This window comes from Crocuta crocuta, unplaced genomic scaffold (assembly GCF_008692635.1).
Source record: "Crocuta crocuta isolate KB4526 unplaced genomic scaffold, BGI_CrCroc_1.0 scaffold87, whole genome shotgun sequence".
Classification (NCBI taxonomy): Eukaryota; Metazoa; Chordata; class Mammalia; order Carnivora; family Hyaenidae; genus Crocuta; species Crocuta crocuta.
In genome coordinates this window covers 2,131,754-2,156,214 of record NW_027532166.1, presented here as the reverse complement: position 1 = coordinate 2,156,214, position 24,461 = coordinate 2,131,754, and the positions used below count along the sequence as shown (strand labels likewise).

Here is a 24,461-nt window from a genome sequence, read left to right as displayed (position 1 = left end):
ATATAAAATATTGCAAATATTCACTTCCTAAAACAGCTTATACTTTTTGTTTTTCCATATTTTTTGCCACCTCCAGCTGAACCGAGGCACTTCTCTGTGGACTTCGAGTGAACTCGGGGCAAGGCGCGGGGGTGGTGTGTCTACAACTACGACGAACGAAGAACCCCGGTACCCAAAGGCGAGGGCGGAGTGCCCGGGGCCAAGATAACCCCGCGGATCTCCGCGACTGCCTTGCCCCCACTGAGAGCCACCCGCCAGCACGACTAATTCTGATTGGTCTGTTGTCCCAGCTCGCCGGCATCACCGGATCCAATCGGCGTAGCGCTTGTTGAGTGGCTGAGGCAACCGGCATACCTAGGTGACTTGAGCGTCGGTGGAGAGAGCTAGAGCTCAGGCCATGAACTTAGGGTAAGCCGGGGCAACAAGGGTGGTGTGCAGCAGAGAGGGGGTGAGGCGAGGTTGGTCCTTGGAATCCTTCGTGGAACATCTTCCCAGCTTGCGCCACCTCAAAAGGCATTGCCCGGCTGCCTGAGGCGGAGAGGGGACGAGAGGCCCTGTAGGCGTTTGCCGCCCATGCCGCGGTCGCGTTTGCACATCCTTTCTCGCAGTAGATCTGTCAGGACCTCCTTTCCGCCCTCTCATTGACCTCATGGTGGTGAAGGAGGAAAGGCGATAAGCGGTGAGGGCAGATGGAGAGATAAAGCTTAGCGGCTTGCCGGGGAGAAATCCTGGCCCAGGCCTCTGTCTTTGGCGTCTCTGCGGGTAGTCGGAGCGCCCTGGGGGGTTTAACGCCGGCCGGGAATGCGGAGAACCGAGTCTTGAACCCTCATTAAGTTTGTTGAGTAAGAAGGACTGTTGCGGGGAAGTGATAGGAAGTTAATGTTCTAAGAAGATGAAAAGTTACCAAACTCAGACTACTGCACGTCATTTAGCAAATAATTTTGTACTCTAGAACTTGTGGAGAGAAAAAATAAGACCGGCTGCCCCTGAAGGAGCTTACGTGCAATAATACTGAACAGACGTTCTTTTCGGTTTCATTCTTTTGTTTGTTGAGTTGCACGAACGTGCACACATGGAGTATTCTAACTCTGCAACAGGGAAACTTTTAAAACCCATTTCCCCCCAGTATTTTAATAAGGTATTTTGATTTCCTCTACTTACCAACACTGCGGTTTCGTGTTTCCATTGAAACTTTTTTTTCAACCTTTGTTTTCCTTGGCTAGTTCTCTGGATTTAATTTTGTCTCTTGGACATCACTTTTGTCTTAGTTGATGTTTATTGACATACACCTGTTCTTAGGAAACAGTGAATTGTGGACTATTTTTGTTTTCAGTGGAATTTTTATTAAGACCTTGACTTGTACAAGTTACCATGGTAGTGTCTACTGTTAACTTCGTGCTTTTGCATAGGACATGCGCAAATAAATTATAACAAAAAAAAATTATAACAGCCAAAGTTTATTACAGATTTATNGTGGTATCTCAGTGTGGTTTTGATTTGTATTTCCCTGATGAGGAGGGATGCTTCACTTTCAAATTAACAACGTAGCACATGCCATAGAATGTATTAGTCATGAGATCATTATGAAACAAATAGATCTATGTTTTGCTCCTTTAACTTAGGTGGAGAGTTTTGGTAACAGCAATTTTTCCAGTCTAGATTTGTAAGAGTTAAATAATGGTATGATAATTGAATTTATTCCTTACCAGTAAGAATATGAAGTTTCATGTTAAAGATAACAAATTTTTTTATTATTGGAAAGTTTCAGGAATTTTCTCCCTGAGTATTTAGTTTTATCTTGGATTGAAAAATGCTTTTAATTAAAAAATGGCTTTAATATTTACAGAATTCTTGTATAAGTTGGAAAGAAAGTATAGTCAACATTCAAATAAGCATTTCATTTCTGTTTAAAACTTTGCTGTTTCTTAAAAATGTCAAACAACTTTCTTTTATTTTGCAGAGATGGTTTAAAGCTTGAAACTGAATTACTGGATGGAAAAACCAAGTTAATATTGTCTCCATATGGTATGCTATGTTACCAGAAACCTAAAATGTTCTACCTAAAACCTATATGAGTTTATTATTCTTTTCATACTTTATGCTTGTAATAGAGTAATATTTAAATGATACTTTGCAAAAGCTGTTTTCACTTTTTCAGATTTATTTTTAGCCAAGTAAAGTCAGATTACATCACTCCTTACCACTGTCAGTATTTATTCATAAAACTTAATGTCCCAGTATATTTCATGTTTAATATGTTGCCTAATGAATAATCTAGGTGAAATTTATGTAATTATGTAATTATGTGTATGTAAAGAATGTATTAAATTTGTAGTAGGACCACAGTTGCTAAAATCGTTTTTAGTATTAGTTTTAAAACTCAGTAAACTTTGGTTCTCCTCTCATTCACATTATTATAATTTTTTTTTTCTGATATGTTTATAATTTTATCTCGGAAAATAATAGAAATGAAACAGAAATTCTTGAACTCTGTAAAGTTAGAACACTCAAACAGGGCCTAAAGTTAATGTTTTTGGGGTTAATATTTCTATTAAATACCTTCTTAAAACAATGCTAATTAAAATTTCCTTTTGTGACTGCCTTAGTGTGTTTTTTTTTGACAGCTCAGTAATTATTTTTTTCTTTTGTAGAATGTAAATCAAAAAATTCTGTGAAGGTAAGCCAAATGACTTGACCTATTTTTGAATGTACAGTGTGGTTTTCTTTATAGTGGTTTGAAAAGAATTATTACAGTGGGTTTGGGATAATGATGAGGAGTTACCGTTCTCTTGCTTTCAGGCTGTTCCTTTCACAGAAATGGGATCGTAATTTTTTGGTTTAAAATGCTGTATAGAACATTTTTCTCTAGATCAGTGCTGCTCAGTGAATCTTTTTGTGATGATGGAAATGTTCTAAGATCATTGTTTTCTAACATGATAGTCAGCTACTAGTCATATGTGCTTATTGAGGACTTAAAATGTGGCTAGTATGACTAAGGAGGTGAGTTTTTAATTTAAATAAAATTAAACTAAAAAAACTAAGTTTTTAATGCAAATTTAGTAGTTACTACTCTGGACAGTGCAGTTCCTGAGACCTTTAAAAATATATATTTGTTAAAATTAGAGTGAAAATATTTTTCTTTTCATACTCAGATTTCATTTTCCCTCATCAAAGCAGTGTATTTGATTCACAAACTGTTAACATGCACTTTGCTTTCTCCTTTAAGAGATCATACTTGAGCTTAATGATAATATTCCTTTTAAAATTTTATCAGAAACCCCGAGTGCCTTTTTCTACAAAATACATTACCACTTTAACAATTTTTGATATCATACTTTTGTACCCTATATCTTTTTCCATGTTTAGATTAATATCAGCAGAAATTTCAACTCTCCTCTTCCATAATTCACTGTAGCCCTCTTTTTTCCTTTATCTTTGCAGCATCTTAAAGTCTTTGTGTTTCTGTGAACTGAGCTTAATTTGGATGATGTGGCACTTTTCAACTTCGAGCTCTTAATGGCTTTGCTCTTTTTTACAGGTTTAATCAAGGTGATGTTCCTTGAGTACCCAGCATAATAATCACTTCATAAATGGGTGATGATAACCAATAATTCCACATGTTAGCTGTAAAAATTATTTTTCTCTAAATATGGTATATACCTGTATACCTTACATGCTTTTTAAATCACAGAATACAAATTGTATATATTTTTCCTGGTCCTGCTCTACTAAAATATTGCAACTAATTATTTTATTTTAGTCACATTAACAACTACAGCACCCCCTTTATAGCTCTTAGATAAAAATTTACTTGTAATAGTTGATTTCATCTTCCATCTTCTTTGCCCTCTATTTTCTTTCACCTGTTTCTTCTTCCATCAGTGTCCTTAATGGATTTGCTTCAGTCACTACATTTTGTGAAGACATTTCATTGTCTTTTTAACCAGCCTGGAACAAATTGGGCTCTCCTTTCATGCCTATAATAAAATTACTAGTCTTGGACTTTTGATAGAATCATTACAAGATTCTATTAGCAGTCTAGAAATATTTTATTCTAGGATTCCTTTTTCCAGAGTAACTGTGTCTCAGCAGTGTTGATCTTAAATTATTTACTGTCTTAGAGCAAATTGTTTGGTTTTATTCTTGCTTTTGGAACTTCAAAATACTGATGATGGTGACTATATGAGGTGATGAATATGTTAATTTATTTTGGTGACTATTTCACAGCGTATATATAAATCAAGTTGTACACCCTAAATATATACAATTTTTAATTGTCAATTTTACTTTAATAAAGCTGAGGAAAACTGATGAATCCTAAGCCCTTCTAGACTGATTTTATTTCAAGGAGCTTCTCTTCCCTTGAAATAAAGGGGTTGCTGAGATCTTCCTCATTCCTTGCTCCTCACAGAANACTTTTCTTTTTTTTTTTTTTTTTTTGCTTAAATCTGTTTTTAATTTCCCAAATCTCATTTCTGCAGCTTTATGTTGGATTCTCTTTTCCGTTAGTTATTCATGAATTCTCTCTTCATAGTGTTTTTCTTCTGTTGGGAGAAGCTTCTGAGTGACTACAACACCTACCTACAGTTCTGGTTTTCCCTTTCCTCATAGGTTGAACTGTCATGGTCATAGTATGCTCTTTAAACACAGTTGTATGAAGTCTCTTATCTCATCATCATTAAGTTTAACACATGTGTGGTCAGAGTACTATTTTAATTTTTCAAAATCCCTACAGCATTTTAAAATTTTTTTGTTTTTAATGTGTATTTTTGAGAGAGAGAGAGAGCTGGGAGGGGCAGAGGAAGAGGGAAACACAGAATCTGAAGCAGACTCCAGGCTCTGAGCTGCCAGCACAGAGTCCAGTGCAGGGCTTGAACTCACAAACTGAGCTCATGACCTGAACCGAAGTTGGATGCTCAATCGACTGAACCACCCAGGTGCCCCTGCATTTTTAAAAATCTTTGGTAAGGAATATGAAGTAAAGACGGTTACCAGTTTAATTTCTTAAGCTTTTAGGAAGAGAAATGAAAGAAATATTAATGATTCGGTGTCATGAGTAATTTATAAATTCTAAACTCTTATACTTTGGGTGCCTGGGTATCTCAGTTGGCTAAGTGTGTGACTCTTGATTTTGGCTCAGGTCATGAGCTCATGATTCATGGGTTTGAGCCCTGTGTTGGGCTCTGCACTGACAGTGTGGAGCCTACTTAGGAATCTCTTTCTCTCCCTCTTTCTCTGCCCCTCCCCCACTCTCTCTCAAAATAAATACACTTTTACACTCTTAAAATTGTCACTTGGGGGCCTAGGTGGCTTGGTTAAATGTCCGACTTCGGCTCAGGTCATGATCTTGAGGTTTGTGAGTTTGAGCCCCACGTCAGGCTCTGTGCTGAGAGCTCAGAGCCTAGAGCCTGCTTCAGATTCTGTGTGTCTCTCTCTCTGCTCCTACCCTACTCATACTCTGTCTCTCTCTCTCTCTCAAAAATAAACATTAAAAAAAATTGTCACAAGAATTAATTGAAATATAAAACATTGAAAATTTTTTTCATGGGTATTTTTACATGTGAGAAGCAGAATAGTGATATGCTAAAGGATATCACAGTATTAGTGTTAAGTAGCACATTTTATATTTTAAAACGTTAACTTTTCTGTGATTCTTTCTAGCTTTGGCATCCTGGCCCCATATAAATAGTAAAGTCAGCCAGTATTAAACAAATTCATTGGACATTGTTTATATTATGAAAAGTATTGATAGAATTAAAACTAGTTTAAAAGCAACTTGGCTATGTAAAAAATTTTGACATGAAGACTTGATATATTTTGATCTATTAAAATTCATCTAGCCTAGTAAACACTTGGAATTTGGTCTAGATTTGTTTTTCTTATTAAGTAACTTGAACGTAATTGAATATTTGGTAGTTCATGATTTTTCGCTGCTTGCATTCACTGGGTTTTTGTTTGTTTGTTTGTTTTTTCCCTCCCCTGGCGTTTAGCTACAAAAAGCAATCAGAATTGAGCTGAATATATATTGACCTCATGCCAGGTCATTGCTTCCCCCCCTTCCATTTTATTAAATATTTTTAGAAGATTTTTTGGTCTGTTTTTTCTTTTTAAGTGAAATTTTACAGGATAATTCTATTTAAATTAGATCATTACTCAGTAGGTTTTTATTTAACAAGGATTTACTGAAGATGTAAAGTTCTAGTAGAGGGCCATTCTTGACTTTATTGCTTCTGTGACTGAGAGGAAAAAAATGAGCAAAGCCTGGTCTTTGTTTTTTGGAAGTGGGTGGGGGGGGGGTCAGGTAAATAACTATATAATACAAGTAGAATATTATATGTACTGTAGTAGGATAATGTAAACTACAGTAGGGTTATAAAAGGCAAACAACGCTGTAGAGAGCAGTGCTTTGTGGTTTGAAGAGACCAGGGAATGCTTCATAAAGGAGGTGACATTTTAATTAGAACTTAAAAGATAAGGCAGATATTTATAGGTAAAGAGGTAGGGGAGTGCATTCTAAGCTCAGAAAGTACTGGGCAAAATTCCAAGATAGAAGGTATAATTTGCATTTGAGGAATAGTGTGTATCTCAGGGAAGTGTAGATCATAATGCTAAGAGGAGAGTTTAGTCCTAAAGAGTTTAAGTTGGAGAGAGGGAGGGAGAGAATCCCAAGCAGGCTTTGTGCCATCAGTACAGAGTCCGATGTGGGGCTCGAACTCATGAACTGAGATCGTGACCTAGCTGTAATCGGGAGTCAGATGCTTAACTGACTGAGTCACCCAGGTACCCCTTAAACAGTTTAAATGTATACTTCCTTGATTTGTATATAAGGAGCATTAAAGAATTTTTGAAAAGTAGAGTAGGTACAATATAATTTGTGTTGTAGAATAGGGCTTCGGGCAGCCCTATGAAGGACAGATTGTAACGGGGAGACCACAGTTATGGGCTAAGTATAGTCCAGGGAGAGTCTTAAAAGTTCTTGAACATGGGTGGTGGTTAGTGAAGTGGAAAGAAGGAGACAGAAATGACTTTCAAAATATGCTAATGGCATGCATTGCCCTTAATAGTTTGGATGAGCAACTGATTAGAGAAGCAAGATGCTCAACTGTTAGTGACCAAGAGAAAGGCCCCTATGAGTCAAAGAAGGGTGAGGTAGTAGGAGCTGTAGTTGGAGACTGAGGTGGGAGGGCTCAGCTGTGTAAGCTACATGCATTCTGCTGATAATTTGCTTAATCCACAGAGTGGTTTTCAAAAACTGGAATGAGTTGCCAGTATCTAAATGTTGGAGAATTTAATGTAAAATCTGGCTTTTTTGGTTCTCTTGAAATATTGGATGATCTAGCAAGTAGACTCAGATTCCTGTTTGGCAGTGTGGGCTGGTTCTGATGGTGATTGCCTCCTTTAGGTGGAAAAATGCTTTTCATCTCATCTCAGTTCCTACCCAGCCTAATTTACACACAGTACGTATTTGAGTTTGCCATCTCTCATTTAGAGAATTAGTTACATTAAAATAGCCACAGGGGTGAGAGGGTAAAAGATATTTTATGTTGTGGTATTGGTATTATCAAAAGCCTAAAACCAGGAACAAATAGGATTTGGATGAGGTGAAGAGGATGACAAACAGATCTTGTGGCTGATACTGCAGGTACATCTTGAAAAGTCAGGTGAAATAGGAATGGCTAATTGGTCCAAATGTGGTTATATATTATATAACTTACTGAAAGACCAGGAGAGTTGGGATATGATAAGCCAGGTAAAAGTCGTGGGGAGTCTACCCTACTCTTTGACAGCAAGTATCTTCTTCATCTTTACACCTCCAGTACTCTTCTGTATTGGTGAGCACATAAAAAGCAACAATTAATAGTGACTGAATGACTGTTGATTTAATTAAGGTTAATTGGGTTTGCTGAAATGTATAGTGAATTAAATAGAGGAAACATATGAGATAGGCAGGCTGTAATCTAGTAGAGTGGTAATTAAAACCTGAATTTAGGCTTATCATCATGTAAATGATAAGAAAAAGGTTTAAAAGGAAGAAATGACCAACACTTGCTCATAAACCAAAGAAGACCATGAATGAGGATAAAGTTAAAGATGACACCATGCCTACTGGTTTGAGAGATTAGAACAACAGTGCCACAGAAATAGGATATTTTGGAAAAGGGAATAAATATGGAGGAGAGAATTCAGTCTTTACAGTGTAGTTGAGGATAGTCAACAAAAAATTCAGTCAGCACTTACTTTGTTCCACTCATTGTTCTGTATTGGAGCTATACAGTAGAAAAAGTATTAAAAATCTACCCTAGCGAGTTTACATTAGAAACTAGTTGAATAGAGGTCCATAGGTGGCTCAGTTGGTTAAGTGTCGACTTCAGCTCAGGTCATAATCTCACAGTTTGTGGGATCGAGCACTGTCAGGCTCTGTGTTGACAGTGTGGAACCTGGAGCTTGCTTCTAGCTCTGTCTGTCTGTCTCTCTCTGCCCCTCTCCCATTTATGCTCTGTCTCTCAAAGAAATGAATGTTTAAAAAAAAAAGGAATTGAATGGGTATAGAGTAAGCAAAATATACAAGGTCACAAGATGAAAAGTGCTATAGAGAAAAAGAGAAAGGGAAGAGGCACAGTCACTTCAGGAGCACAGCAGTCTTTGGAAAAGGGAGTGCTAGGTAGGTGAGGCTGTGAGGGAGAACAGGAAACCTGCAAATTTAAATAGGGTGATCAGAGAAGAAAGACCTCATTGAGCCAGTGATGGTGGAGCAAAGATTTGAAGGAGGTGAGTACGTGAACCATGAGGGAAGAATGTCCCAGGTAGAGGGATTGACTAATGCTAAGGCCTGAAACTGGAGAGTCTTTTTCAAAGAGTAAGAAGCCCATGTGTCTGGAGGCTAAGATAAAATGAGATCAGATAAGGAGATAAATTTGAAGGGTGCATAGATCTTTAGGTCTTTTTTGGTCGAAGTAGGAAGTTCAGTTTTTTTTCCTAAGTTAGGAAGCCCTTAGAAGCTTTTGAAGAAAGTGACATGATGTAACTTCCCCTTTTAAGATACTCAGTGGCTGCTGTGCTAACAGATTGGGAAGCGAAGGCAGAAGCAGGAAAAGCAGGCTTTTCAGTAATTTCAGTAATAATTTCAGTAGGCAAGAGCATTATAATGGCTTGAATTAGAGGGTAATAGAAATGTTCAGGAGTGGTCACATTCAAGATATATTTTGAAGATGGAGCAAAACAAGGTTTAATGACCAGTGTGGCATATGAGAGAAGAGTCAAGGATAATTCCAAAATTTTTGACATGGGTAGTTTCCTCTGAAAGTAGGAAGCTTTTTAGGGGCATGTGGGAGATCAAGAGTTTGATTTGGGGCATGCTGAGGCTTTGTGTGTATGTGTGCATGTGTGATTAGAGACAGTTTTATTTGATCCTGTTCAATCTGTATGTGCACATACATATACACAATTCATAGCTGACTTTGCAGGAATGTATATATTTCAGTGACAAACATTAGAATGTTTGGAAGTTATCTGCATAATGTACTTTTGTCACTGTGAATTCCTTTCAGAGGTTATATGGGGCATGCTGAGTTTTAAATGGCTATTAGAAACCCAGTGGAAGCGTTTAGATAGGCAGATGGAACCTTAAGTTAGGAAAGAGGTCTATCCTGGAGACCTTTGGGAGTCGTCAGCATATGGATAATATTTAAAGCCACAAGGGTAAATGAAATTACTAAATGAATGAGGTAACTTAGAGAGGAGATCCTGGGACTGAGCAACTTTAAGAGGTCTGGGGGAAATAAAAAGCAAGAGGAACCAGGATTGCGGAGTCCTGGAAGTGAAGTAGAGAAAGTGATTCAAAATAGAAGGAGTAGGAGCCCCTGGGTGGCTCAGTCGGTTGAGCATCCAACTTCAGCTCATGATCTCACGGTTTGTGAATTGGATCACCAAGTCGGGCTCTGTGCTGACAACTCAAAGACTGGAGCCTGCTTTGGATTCTGTCTCCTTCTCTCTCTCTCTGCCCCTCCCCTACTCGTGCTGTCTCTCTCAAAAATAAACATTAAAAAAATTTTTTTTAAGTGTTCAAAGTAGAAGGAATACTCAACTGTGTCACATGCTGCTAATATGTTTAGTTAAGATGAGGATCTGAGAATCAGTCACCGGATTTGCAACATAAAAGTTATTAGTGACCTTGATGAGTGGTTTTGGTGTAGTCGTGTGGGTGAAAGCTTGTGGTAAATGGGAGATGAGAGGAGAAAGTAGAATCATGTATTTTTTAAGATGATTAAAAAAAAGATGTGATCCAGCAGAAAAGAAACAGTTGATGATTCAGGAGAAAGCAAAGAATTGCTCTAGAGAGATCCCTAAGAAAGAGTTATACCAGTATGTGTGAATAATAGGAGTACAGGCAAGTTTGTATGGGTACCAATGCTGGTACAGATTTGGTGATAGAAATTTCTTGAAGTTTCTTCTGGATGCTTCTCTCTAAGATTTTTAGTGATATATTGATCAAGATTTTCAGCTGAGAGTAAGTGTGAAATAGAACGTGTTAGGAATTTGGAAAAGAGGAGAAAAAAGTAAATGAATTTGGGAAATGTTTGATTGTGGGGTAGCATGTTGTTTGGGGCTATGTATTTATTTAAGGTGAAACTAGATATTGTGGCTTTGTGTTTTTCTTCTTGAGTGCAGGCACAGGGTAGGTGGTGAAGAATTAGATTTTACCAGTCTGAGGATTTGCAAAGTATATATGTCGGAGCAAAGGAGGTGGGAATGGAAGACAATGGTGAGTTTTGTTGATTGTGGAATTTAAGGAAGGAAACGAAGACAGGGCAAGGTAGTAGGATCAATAGATTATAGATCCCAGCTGAGTTAAAGAAGTATCAGCATTGGGATATGCAAGGAGAGTGTTGGTCATTGTGCCATGATTCAGATTGAGATCATGGAGGGATTGCAAGTTAGTAACTAGGTCAGTATAAAATAATCACTATGGGAATGAATAACTGAGGTGGCTTGGAGGACAAGAGTAGAAGAGCAGAGTTCAAGGAAATGAGAGGCCAGAGAATTGGAAGAATGGTCTGTGTGGATATGAAAGCACTAATAATTAAGACAGGAGTAACGACGGGGCGCCTGGGTGGCTTAGTCGGTTAAGTGTCCGACTTTCGCTTAGGTCATGATCTCGCGGTTTGTGGGTTCGAGCCCCGCGTCGGGCTCTGTGCTGACTGCCGGCTCAGAGCCTGGAGCCTGTTTCAATCTGTGACTCCCTCTCTCTCTGACCCTCCCCTGCTCATGCTGTCTCTCTCTCTCTCTCCTAGAAATAAATAAAACATTAAAAAAAAAATTAAAAAAAAAAAAAAAGACAGGAGTAACGTTAGAGGGATGTTGACCCACAAGTTACATTATTCAAGACATAACTAAGCTAAGTTGCTAATGCACAGATCTATAGATATCTATAAAGAAGAGGTAGTATGAGTGGGATAATCATGACATGAGATTCCAAGCTGGAGAGAATGAAGATGTTTTGTAACAACTAGAATAAAAGTTCTTCTGTATTCATTATCTTGAAATAAAATAATAATTTCCAGTTGATGAAGCTGTCATGTGAAGATTTGCAAAGGTTAAATGTTAGTTTCTCACGGATATAATCTTTTAACAGCAAAATGGAAAAATTATAGAGGTCTGACATCACAGACTATATAAATAAAGAAAATCGTTTGATTTTTCATGGGCTGTTACAAAGAGTTAATTTCTGATGTTTTAACAGATGAGAAATAAGACCAAGATTGCAAAATGTCCATTAAGAACAAAACAAACTGGATACATTTTAAAATCAACACAAAATACTTGTATCAGGAGTGGAAAACTTTTGCAAAAGAAGAGAATGGGTTCAGAAACTTCACAGGCAAAAGGTGAAGAAAATAGTATGGCTTTTTCACCTACTAAGGATTTATGCAAGCAGTATGTAGATAAAGACTGTTTTTATGTCCAGAAAGAGATTTCACCTGCAAACCCCAAAATACAGAAGACTAGAAACACCGTAAATACACCTGTAGTATCTAAAGAGAAGCTTTGCCAAAAACACATCACAGCTGAAAATATGAAGAGAAGTTTGGTGTGTCTAACACAAGACCAACTACAACAGATTTTGATGACTGTGAACCAAGGGAATAGATGTGTTTCCCTGATTGAAAATGGAAAGGAGGAAACATGTAAGGTTTTTTTTCCTGAAGTTTTAATTAATATTAACTTTATCAATATGTACATATTTTAGAATTTCTTATTCATTGGATTTTACATAACTGTGCCTCTTAAATTCTAAGTTACTGTGTAACAATCTTTTAAAATAATTATTCTTTAAGAGAACCATTCTTTCATGCAGAATTACTTGTAAAGTTATAATATACCACATTTTAAGGTTAACGTTCAGAACATTACAATCATAGTGTCATAGTCTTAAGAAACCTAATTCTGTGAACTCTAGATCTTAGTACAGAAAGCTCTTGTACTTATTTTAGAACGTAGAAGGCTTTACTTACATTAAAAATAATTCTATTAAATGTTCTAAAAGACCACTGTAGTATTTCTAGTGAAAATTGAAGGAACCTTTACTTTGAATATTTGATTTGAGTTACTGAAAAGGATTATTTTCCTGGACCCTGCGTTTTGCCTTCTTTGACTCTTGATGCATGCTGAGGATTGGCAGCACTATCTTTTTAGCCAATCTTTAAAACACAGACTTGGAAGGAGTAGTGGTGTTACATGTCTTCTGTTTCATTAGGGCATTGTGTTATGTTTTTAAATGTCTTCTGGTTTCACCTTTGAGCTCAGGAATTAATATGAGTAGAAATATCATTAAAATGTTGTTAGGCAATAATGAAGTTAAAATTAACAGTTAACAGAAAGAGGCCCCACAATGATTTGGGGACAAATTGGAGTGCTTTACTTTCTCTTGGTCTAGATTATTCTTTGCAAAATGAGGGAGTCAAGTCTTTAGAGGCTAGAATTGTGGCCTAGAGAACAAAAAATAAAAAACTTATTATGCATAGTGAGAGATAATATCAACAAAGTTGAAGGCAGAATTTGTCTAATCATATACTGGCCTGCATGTTAAATACGCTTTCTCTTCACTGGGAAAACTGGCACATTGAGGAAGAATTAGAACAGGTTTTGAGCCAGGCATAGGAACCTGTATAAAACATTTGAAATAGGTATACCAGAGGCATAGAGACAATGGTCCATAATAAAGTTTCCCATTGATTTTCTAGCTAAATGAGAAAAATAAGGACAGGGTAATGAGTTTTTCATAAAGTTATTTGCATTTATTCTCCTTTTAAGTTATGATTTGTATTGTATTATTTGTAAAAATATTGTCAGCAAGAGTAAATGGAGGATTTTTTGTTGTTGCTTGTTTGTTTTCATATTTAACACAAGAGGTTATATAGCTATCGCTATATCTCTGGACCATTTAACCTCTGGGCTCAGTTTCCTTTTTTTGCAAAAGGGAATGATAATATCTACTGAAGGCTTGCTGTGAGAGGTAATTACTTTGATAATGTTAAGGCAGTGTTTTTAAGGTGTGTAGCAGTATGCCAAGATAAGGTATTGTAATACATGTAATTTTAGCGTTAATTTTAAAACATGCATTTTTACCCCCTAGGTCAGGGGAGTCTACATTTAAACAATATTTCTAATCAGCCAAAGGATGAGAATGCTATGGGAGTACTCCAAAAAACCGAGGCTCTTTCATCTGTCCTAGATGAAAATAAATCTGTTAATCAAGAGACATCTAAGCAGAATCAACGGAAAATTGCCATGTATGTAACTCCTATCTGTTATTGTGGGGTCATCTTGTGAAAATGGTTCTGCTTTTCGTGACTTGCATGTGAAATATTTACTGTGAAGATTGAGAGCTGTTAACTTTATTACTTAATCTTTATGGGTAACGTATAAAAACATATAATAAGGTTTCTGTTATTTTTTTGTGTCAGAGAGAATGTATGGAAACCAGGCGACATATTCAGTACTCTGGGAGAAAGAGAACGTGATAGAAATTTGTTGGAAGCAAAAAAAGCCCAATGGAGGAAAGAGCTTGGTAGGTATTTATTATACCTGTTACTATAGTTTAGTTTGTGTCTTTTTGTCTGTACTCTCAGTGTGTACCAGAAGACCAGAGGTGAGCAGTGCCATCAGTATCATTCTGGAGCTCAGGGATTTCTAAACTTGTCTTATTTCCTGCGAATCCATTTTCATATTTTTCTATTGTAGAAACCCTGTGGATTTCATGGTTTAAAAATGATTGGGTTCCTTTTTTTTTAAGTTTATTTATTTAGTTTTGAGAGCAAGAGAAAGTACAAGTGGAGGAGGTGCAGAGAGAGAGGGAAAGAGAATCCCAAGCAGGCTGCACACTGTCAGCCTGGAGCCTGATATGGGGCTTGAACCCATGAGCCGTGAGATCATGACCTGAGCTGAAGTTGGACACTTAACCGACTGAGCTACCAAGATGCAAATGAATTGGGTTCATTTTTAAGGTAAAGAGAACAATCTGATCAGAAATCATTAATATGGTATCAGTGAGTATATTCCATACAAAGACAAGCTTACTGCTTTTTTCCAATCTGTAGACTTTTTAACAGAATAATTTATAATTTCTGTTAAGAGGCTTAAAATATTGATAATAACTAAGAAACTCTTCTTCTTGGACTACACTTATGGTCCAGGTAACAGAATTTGGAAAATATGTGAAGTAACAGTTGTATTTCTTAAGAATAGCTGTACTAAAAGGTTAAAGATGGGCTTCCCCCTCCATTCAGCTAGGAAGTCTTGTGAGGCCGTCGTATTGGTGATAAGACAGGTGATATAGAAAAAGAGATAAGCAGAAGAAATTGAGAATGAATTGTTGATGTTGGAAGTCAAGGTAACAGAAGTTTGAAGAAATTAAATGTATGGTAGCAGTATCTGAAGGTTTGGAGGTTTGTTGTGTCATTATAATTTCAGCTTTAAATATTTTCTTCCAATACACATTTTGCTTATCAGACTGTAATAACAAACTTCTGAAGTAAGATGGAACTACTTGGAAATGAATGAAGTGTTTTATGTTTTATTATCTAAAAAGAGTTTACTTTCTTTTACTTGATACTGTTAGGAAACCATGATTCTCTTTGTTAAAGTCCTGCTTTCATTAATTTTCTGAAATTTAGATTTATACATCTCTGATTTTTTAAAAGTTTATTTTTGAGAGAGACAGAGACAACATGAGTAGGGAGGGGCAGAGAGGGAGACAGAGAATCCCAAACAGGCTCTGCACTGTCAGTGTGGAGCCTGACCTGGGGCTCTAACTCATGAAACTGTGAGACCATGACCTGAGCTGAAACCAAGAGTCAGACGTTTAACTGACTGAGCCACCCAGGTACCCCTATACATCTCTGAATTTTTAAGAACTGTTGATTTGGGACCTAGTTGTTTTCATATCAGTTTGTTAGACACAAGATTTTTTTTTTGCTATTCAGCAGAATAATAATGGCATTTATTACATATTTACCTTGTGCTAGGCCCTGTATTCATATTACAAAAGAAGAAACTGAGTTTTAGAAAGGTGAACAGCGATTTGCTCCCAATTACACAGATAGGAAGTGGTTGAACTTGGATTTGATTACAGGGTTCTCAGAATCCAGAGGTCTAGCTTTCAGTCTCTTAGTATTACCTGAATGAACATTATAGGAAAGTAGAAGCTCAGAATAATTCACACGATATAAAATATGTTCTTGAAAAAATTGCTTTTTATTGCCAGTTGTGATAAACATTTTTATATCCATTTGTGCCATACATAAAGTTGGGTTCTGGTTAAATGTTTTCTTTTATTCCGTATTTCTTAAAATTCTTCTCTGTCTTGTGAGTTAATCTCCCTAAAAACAATTTTGATTAGATCTGTGTTGGAATCTGTACTCTTTAAGGTCATGATTTGTTTACATGATTTTTTTTTACAGTTTTTATACATTTTTTTTAAAAAGGACATTATTTACAGATGAACAGGTTGCTTTAAAGAAGAAAGAAAAAGAAGCTTCTGAAAAATGGAACAATCCTTGGAAAAAATTTGAAAATGATAAAATAGTATGGGAAAAATGTCAAGTTCTTGACCAGTCTAAGGTAAGAGTATAAAAATGAAGCATTTATGGACTATAAGACATCTTAATTTTACTTTTTAAAATACTAAGCCATGTTCATATTGTAAAGCTTTATAAAAAAAAAAACATTTTACACATTATCTTATTCATTCATTCATTCATTCATTCATTCAGCTTCACTCACAGTGTGGAACCCAATGTGGGGCTTGAACTCAAAAGAGTTCAAAACCTGAGCTAAGACCTGAGCTAAGATTAAAAGTCGGATGCTTAATCGATTGAGCCACCCAGGCACCTCTCATACCTTATTTTAAAACAATGTTATTTTGAATTTAATTATGACCTCAACTAGGTTCTATTTGCATTCTATAAATTGTCTTACTGTATAGATGAGTGTAGAGGCTTGAGACACCTTCTTTAGGCTCCTATAAAACAGCTCTGCATTTTTTTAGGTGACCACAAAACACTATCAGGGACCATGTAGTATCCACCACAGGGTTATATCAAACGTAAGTATACAGCAGGTGTCCCTTAGGTAGCGTTTTAGTGACCTTTAAACTTTGCCTAGGTTTAATATTATATAAAGAAAAAGTGTTCTTGTGTTTTCTCTTTCTTTTTAGACTTGTGCTAGCTCTTCCAGCATTCTGTCACAGTCTCCCCATCAGGTAACAGTGGTCCAGGCTGATGGGCACCCACTACTTAGAGCTGGTCAAATTTTAGAGGTAAGTATCATTACTTTGAATATATAAGCATTTTAGTACTTGATCTCTATTTTCCTTTAAGGAGTGAATCTAAATACTCTTAATTACCAGTTAATTTTTACTCCTTAAGTTTAAAAAAGTATGAACTTTTATATGTATATATAATAATTCCTCTTTCCTAGTGAACATTTACATTTTAACAAATGTTTTCTGAAAATAATGCAGTAACCTAAAGGGATGATTCTGATGGTAGACATTTTCAGCACTGGTAGATTTTTTATAGAACCCCTCCAAGTTAAATTGTGTGGCTTCCATGGCTGTTTGTGCTGCTCCATGTAGGGCTGACTTGCCTATAACAGACAGTTTTATAGTTGTTGATAATTTTACATTAACAAAAGGAATGAAATCTAATTGTATTTTTCCACATTCCCAAAAGTACTTTGATTATTGAAAGGCAATAAATTAGTCTTGATTGAAGGCATTGGGCAAAAATCTTAGTTCTGAAGGATAATTTTTAGTGTAAAGTTAAGTGTAAAGTTTAAAAATTGATTCATGCAGGGGCGCCTGGGTGGCTCAGTTGGTTGAGTGTCTGACACTAGATTTTGGCTCAGGTCATTCCTGTGAGATAAGGCCCCCGTCAGGCTCTGTGCTGACAGCACATTGCATGCTTGGGATTTTCTCTCCCTCGCTCGCTCTCAGCCCCTCCGCCACTTGTGCGTGCTCTCTCTTTCTCTCAAATAAAAACAGAAAAGTTTGATGCCTGCAGATACTTTTAAAAAACAACTAAAACTGTTCATGAAGTTGGTAAGAATTAGTTGTTAGCTTATTTACATTTCAACATTAGAATTGAAAATCTTTAATACTAAAAATATTAAGGTATTTTCAGTTACCAAAAAGAATGTAGATTGAAATGTTAGTATATAATTTCTTATTGCTTAATTTGCACTATTTTTTAGGTCATTTATTATCTGGTAGTAATTTATACTATGGTTGTTAATGTAAATAAATAGCCATTTGAGGTGACTTTTAGGTGTTTTTACATTTCATATGTATTTTTAAATTATAGCATTTAGTGTCTTTTTTTATAACCCAAAAAGCCCATTAAATTTATTTATATTTTAGAGTCAGAGGTGGGAATTGGGGTGGGAGAAGGACTAGAAAATAAAACACTAAAAGTATGGGGCTCCATATGGGGCTGACTTGCCTATAACAGAGTTTTATAGTCATTGATAATTTTACATTAACAAATGTAAGGTTGGACTAAATGTAAGGCTTAAAGGGTTAAAGGGTATCATTATCTACTCTTCTTTTTACTATTTAAATCCAGTTTTTATGCACTTATGTGTACGCATGTAGTAGTTTATTGGAGAGATGCTGTTGAGGGGAAATAAATTTAACTGTGTAATTTTAAAAGACCTTACTTAAATATCTGAAAGCAGTTGGTTTCAGACATCCATGCCATAGCCAGACTGTTTATACTATTAAGTTAACCTTGTGGAATTAAGAAGAGCAAAAATTTGGTTGTAGGCAGAGTCACCAAGGCCAATTTTATTAAAACATGTAATGCATATAAAGTGCTTATTAGAACATTGGCTGGCAGATAGCGAATACTCAATGAAGGTTTACTCTTATTTGTAACTTACAAAGCAGATCCTTTTCGAGCCTGAGGCTCTTCAGGGTCAATTTTCTGACCAGCTTCCCTTCTTTCTTTTTTTAAAGTTTATTTATTTTGTGAGAAAGAGCAGGGGAGGGGTAGAGAGAGAAAATCCAAGTAGGCTGTGCACAGCCAGCACAGCCCAACTGGAGGCTTGAACTCACGAACTGTGAGATCATGACTTGAGCTAGTGTCAAGAGTTGGACGCTTAAGCAACTGAGCCACCCAGGCGCCCCTACACTGTGTAATTTTAAACTACTTTTGTGTTTCTAAGAAATTTACTTCTAGCCTCAGATGTTTTGAGAATACCTCACCTCCATGCAGACTTAACTTTCCCTAATCACTACCCCTTGCTGGGAAGCTTTTTAAGTGAAGGGAGTATATTTGAATGCATTCTCTAACATGGGGAAGAAAAGTGAGGTTATCACTCTGCTAAGTTTCTTATTGCTACCACCATACCGTAGTTCTACATTTGGCCAATAAAAAATTATATGTGGTTTTTTTTTTCTTTTTAACCTTTTTTTATTGTGGTAAAATACACATAACATAGAATTTACCATTTTATCATTTTTAAGTGTACAATGTAGAGGGATTCAGTACATTCACATTGTCAGTCAACCATTACCACTGTCCACCTCCAGAGTTTTTTCATCATTCCAAACTGAAACTATCCATTAAACAGTCAACTCCCCATTCCTTCCCCCCGCCCCCCAACCCTAGCTACTGGCAGTCATTCTAATTTGTCTGTGAATTTGACTATTCTAGATACCTTTAAGTGGAATTATTTAATATTTGCCCTTTTCTGTCTGACATACTTCATTTATAATGCTTTCAGGGTTTATCCATGTTGTAGCATATATCAGAATCTCATTTCTTTTTAAGGCTAAATAATATTTCATTGTATTTATAATACTACATTTTGTTTATCCAACCAAATGTTGATGGACATTTGAGTTGTTATCCCTTTTTGGCTATTGTGGAATAATGCTGCTGTGAACATTGGTGTACAAATAATCTCTGAGGCCCCAATCTCAGTTCTTTTGTGTATATATCCATACATGGAATTGCTGCATCATATGATAATTTTATATTTAACTTTTTTGTTAGATTTTTACCAGTTTTCATTTAGTAATTTTATATTTAACTACTATACTGTTTTCCATAGTTGCTCTACCATTGCACATTTCCATCAGCAGTGCACAAGGGTTCTGATTTCTCCACATCTTCACGAGCTTTTTTGTAATAACTGACCTAATAGATGTGAAGTTGTAGCTCGTTATAATGTTGGTTTACATTTCCTTAATGATTGGTGATGTTGAACATTTTTTCATATGCTTATTGGCCATCTTTGTATCTTCTTTGGAGGAATGTCAAGCTTTTTGCCCATTTTTGGGTTTTTTTTTTCTTCTTTTATAGTTTTTTGTCAAGTTGGTTTCCATATAACACCCAGTGCTCATCCCAACAAGTGCCCTCCTTCATGCCCATCACCCTCCTTCCCCTCTCTCCTATCCTCATCAGCCCTCAGTTTGTTCTCAGTATTCAAGAGTCTCTCATGGTTTGCCTCCCTCCCTCTCCCCAACTGTTTTCCCCCTTCGCCTCTTCCATGGTCCTGCGTTAAGTTTCTCCTGTTCCACTTACAAATGAAAACATATGGTATCTGTCCTTCTCTGCCTTACTTATTTCGCTCAGCTTAACACCCTCGAGTTCCATCCATATTGCTCCACATGGCCAGATTTCATTCTTTCTCATGGCCATGTAGTATTCCATTGTATATATAAACCACATCTTTTTTTTTTTTTAATTATTTATTTTTTCCAATTTTTGTTTTTTATTTATTTNTCTTGATGAGGTCCCAATCATTTATTTTTGCTCTTGATTCCCTTAATATACCATTTTAATAATAAAAGAAAACATTTCAATAGGTGCACAAAAAGCATTTGATAAAATTTAACTCCAGTTCATTAAGGAACTGCCTCAGGAAATTTGTCTGAAGGAATTTCCAACTGAGTATTTAAAAAACAAATCACCACATGTTGGAAAAACTGAACCACTTTCTTACACCACACACAAAAATAAAGTTAAAACGGATTAAGGACCAAAACGTGAGGCTTGAAACCATAAAAATCCTAGAAGGGAGCAGAGGCTATAATTTCTGTGACATCGGCCATAGCAACATTTTTTTAAGATGTCTTCTCAGGCAAGGGAAACAAAAGCAAAAATAAACTATTGGGACTTCATCAAAATAAAAAGCTCCTGTACAGCAAAGGAGATAATCAACAAAACTAAAAGACAGCCTACTGAAGTGGGAGAAGATATTTGCAAATGACAAAACTGATAAAGGTTTAGTATACAAAATAGGTAAAGAACTTATGCAAACTCAGCACCATGAAAACCAAATAATCTAATTCAAAAAATGAAACATGGAGACATGAACAGACATTTCTCCAAAGAAGATATACAGATGACCAAAAGACATATGAAAAGATACTTAGCATCACTCACCATCAGGGAAATGCAAATCAAAACCACAAGTATTGGTGAGGATGTGGAGAAAAAGGAACTCTCATGTGCTGTTGATGGGAATGCAGACTGGTGCAGCCCCTGTGGAAAACAGTATGCTCCAAAAATTAAAAATTGAACTACTGTATGATCCAGTAATCACACTACAGGGTATTTACCCAAAGAATATGAAAATACTAATTTAAAAGGATACATGCACTCCTATGTTCATTGCAGTATTACTTACAATGCCTATATTATGGAAGTAGGCCCAAGTGTCCATTGGCAGGTGAATGGATAAAGATGTGCTATATATGTACAGTGGAGTGTTATTCAGCCATAAAAAAGAATGAAATCTTGCCATTTGCAATAACATGGATGGAGCTAGAGAGTATAATGCTAAGCAAAATAAATCAGTCAGAGAAAGACAAATACCATATACACATACCCAAATGTGAATATAAGAAACCAGCAAAGAAAAAAAATTACCAAAAATAGACTCCTAACTATAGAGAACAAACTGGTGGTTACCAGAGAGGAGGTTGGTGGCGGGATGGGTGAAATAGGTGGAGGGGATTAAGAGTATACTTGATGACCAATGTTCATAGAAGCACTCAACAATAGCCAAAAATGGAAAGAGCCTAAGTGTCCATCAACTGATGAATGGATCAAGAAGATGTGGTTTATCTACACAATAGAATACTACATGGCAATGAGAAAGAATGAAATCTGGCCTTTGTAGCAACATGGATGGAACTTGAGTGTGTTATGCTGAGTGCAATAAGGCAGAGAAGGACAGATACCATATGTTTACACGTATAGGTGGATTAGAAGAATTTAACGGAGGACCATGGGGGAGAAGAAAGGAAAAAATAGTTGGGGAGAGAGAGGGAGGCAAACCATGAGAGAGTCTTGAATTTTTGAGAATAAACTGAGGGCTGATGGGGGAGGTGGTGGGGGCTGATGGGCATGGAGGAGGGCACTTGTTGGGATGAGCACTGGGTGTTATATGGAAACCAACTTGACAATAAACTAAGAAAAAAAAGTATACTTGATGAGCACTCAGTAATGTGTAGAATTGTTGAATCACTACATTGTACACCTGAAACTAATAGAACACTGTATGTTAACTATACTGGAGTTAAAAAACAAAATAAAACCCTAAAACAAACCTCCTAAATGAGAAATTTTAGAAGTATTCCATTTAAAATAAAGAATGAGATAAGATGTTATAGTTCTTATTATTGCTATTTGTTTTTGGCTGGTCTTAGCTGTATAGCAAGACAAGGGGACAAAATTAAGCCATAAGAACTGGAAAACAAAAAATAAAATTGTAGTAATTTTTCATGTATATAGAAATAAAACCTAAATCAGCTGTGGACAAAAAGTGAGGATTAATAATTTGAAAGGCCATGAAATTTTAACAAATTTCGTAGGTTCAAATTATACAGAATATGTTACCTGATCACAGTGGAATTAAGCTAGATATCAGTAAATAGTAAAAAAATTTTCCAAATGTTTAATATTTAAGCAATATAGTTCTGTGTGAATGAAAAAATATTTTGGACTCTGAAAATGAAAATATTCCTTCTAGAAACAAGGGTTTTCTGTGCTTAGAGGAAAATTTATAGACTTAAATGCATTGCTTGAAAAAGACTGAAAGACAAAATATTAATGATCTAAGTAATTCATTTCAAGAAGTTAGAGAAAGAACAGCAAAAATTATACCCAAAACAAGTAGAAGGAGGGAACTAATAAGATCAGAATGGATATTAGTAAAATTGGAAATAAATGTACAGTAGAATTAAGATACCAACATTAGTCCTTTATAAAGCTGTTTAAATTGCTAAACCCCTTGTGAAGACTGGCATGAGTGAAAAAGGGGATATCACTAAAGGGTCTATGGACATTAAAAAGGTAAGAGAATTGGGGCATCTGGTAGCTCAGCCGGTTGAGCGTCTGACTTCAGCTCAAGTCATGATCTCATGGATCTTGAGTTCAACCCCCACATTGGGCTTGCTTCTGTCAGCATGGAGCCCACTTTGATCCTTTGTTCCTCTCTCCCCCTGCCGTTCCCACATTCATGCTCTCCCTCTCTCTCAAAAATAAGCCTAAAAAAAGAAGTAAGAATATATGAACAATTTTTGTCAGTACAATAGAGAATTTATGAAAATGGACAAAATATTAGGAAAGCAAATTACTAAAATTGGCACATGAAATGGAAAATCTTAGTGAACCTATATTTATTGAAGAGCTGGAATCTATCATTAAAAATTTCACAAACTCCAGGCCCAGATGTCTTTATTGGTGAATTCTTCCACATAATTAAAGTAGAAGAAAAAGCTTTTCAGGGTTGTTTATGAGAGCAGAATAAACAAAACCTGATACTCAAAGCCGACAAGACAAATTTTGATACTAAAACTTGATAAGACAATACAAGAAAGAAAAGAATTTTAAATGGTTCATCATGATGAGTTTGGTTTATTCAAGGAACAAAGGCTGAGGTTAGCATTCAGAAGTCAATGATCGTCCTTATATTTTAAGAAATGATAGGTAAATTTAATCAAGGGGTCAAGATATAAAAATATGCTAGCATCAGTGACACAACACTGAAAGCACAATCTATAAAAGAAAGTTTATAAATACTCTTAATCAAATGTTCTTCTCTTTGGCCCAAATGTCCACCAACTGATGAATGGATAAAGAATGGAATGCTAGTTGGTAATGAAAAAAGAATGGAACCTTGCCATTGCAACAGTGTGGATGGAACTGGAGGGTATTAGGCTAAGTGAAATAAGTCAATCAGAGAAAGATATCCAATGATTTCACTCATATGTTCAATTGAGAAACTGAACAGGTGAAGATAGGGAAAGGGAAGGACAAATAAGGTAAAAACAGAGGGAGGCAAACCCCTTAAATACAGAGAACAAACAGTTGCTGGGAGAGAAGTGGGGAGGGTTAAATGGGTGATTGGCATTAAGGAGTGCACTTTTTGGAATGAGCACTGGGTGCTACTGAAGCCAAGACTATACTGTATGTTAACTAACTTGAAAATAAAAAGTTTTCTGCGGGGGCACCTGGGTGGCTTAATTGGTTAAATGTCTGACTGGCTCAGGTCATAATCTCAGGGCTCATGGGTTCGTGCTTTCTTTCTCTCTCAAACTTTATTTATTTATTTTTTAATTTATTTCTAGGAGAGAGAGAGAGACCGCGTGAGCAGGGGAGGGTCAGAGAGAGAGAGGGAGTCACAGACTGAAACAGGCTCCAGGCTCTGAGCTGGCATTCAGCACAGAGCCCGATGCGGGGCTCGAACCCACGAACCGCAAGATCATGACCTAAGCGAAAGCCGGACGCTTAACCGACTGAGCCACCCAGGCGCCCCTCTCTCTCAAACTTTAAAAAGTTCTCTCTAAATATTACTGTTAGATTATAAAATACATGGAGAAAATATTTGCAAATTACCTGATAAAGGGCTGTATCTAGACTATTATCTTTTAACCACCCCCCCCCCTA

At 36.3% G+C, this 24,461-nt stretch overlaps 1 protein-coding gene across 6 annotated transcripts in view; it reads left to right on the top strand.

Moving 5' to 3' along the window:
* Window positions 1-342: 342 nt before the first annotated feature.
* The window catches only part of CCDC66 (coiled-coil domain containing 66), a 49,133-nt gene continuing 25,014 nt past the window's right edge, over window positions 343-24,461 (top strand). For 2 of the 6 annotated variants that reach the window (XM_077776657.1, XM_077776656.1), the window contains exons 1-8: window positions 343-408; window positions 1,961-2,025; window positions 2,652-2,677; window positions 11,741-12,185; window positions 13,634-13,790; window positions 13,965-14,068; window positions 15,998-16,119; window positions 16,715-16,816. In XM_077776657.1, coding sequence (XP_077632783.1) covers window positions 398-408; window positions 1,961-2,025; window positions 2,652-2,677; window positions 11,741-12,185; window positions 13,634-13,790; window positions 13,965-14,068; window positions 15,998-16,119; window positions 16,715-16,816 — 1,032 coding nt within the window. In that variant the 5' untranslated portion in view covers window positions 343-397. Of the gene's footprint in view, window positions 409-1,960; window positions 2,026-2,651; window positions 2,678-11,740; window positions 12,186-13,633; window positions 13,791-13,964; window positions 14,069-15,983; window positions 16,120-16,714; window positions 16,817-24,461 lie in introns of those variants that run through there. The other 4 variants (XM_077776659.1, XM_077776658.1, XM_077776660.1 and 1 more) reach the window with 4 other exon arrangements.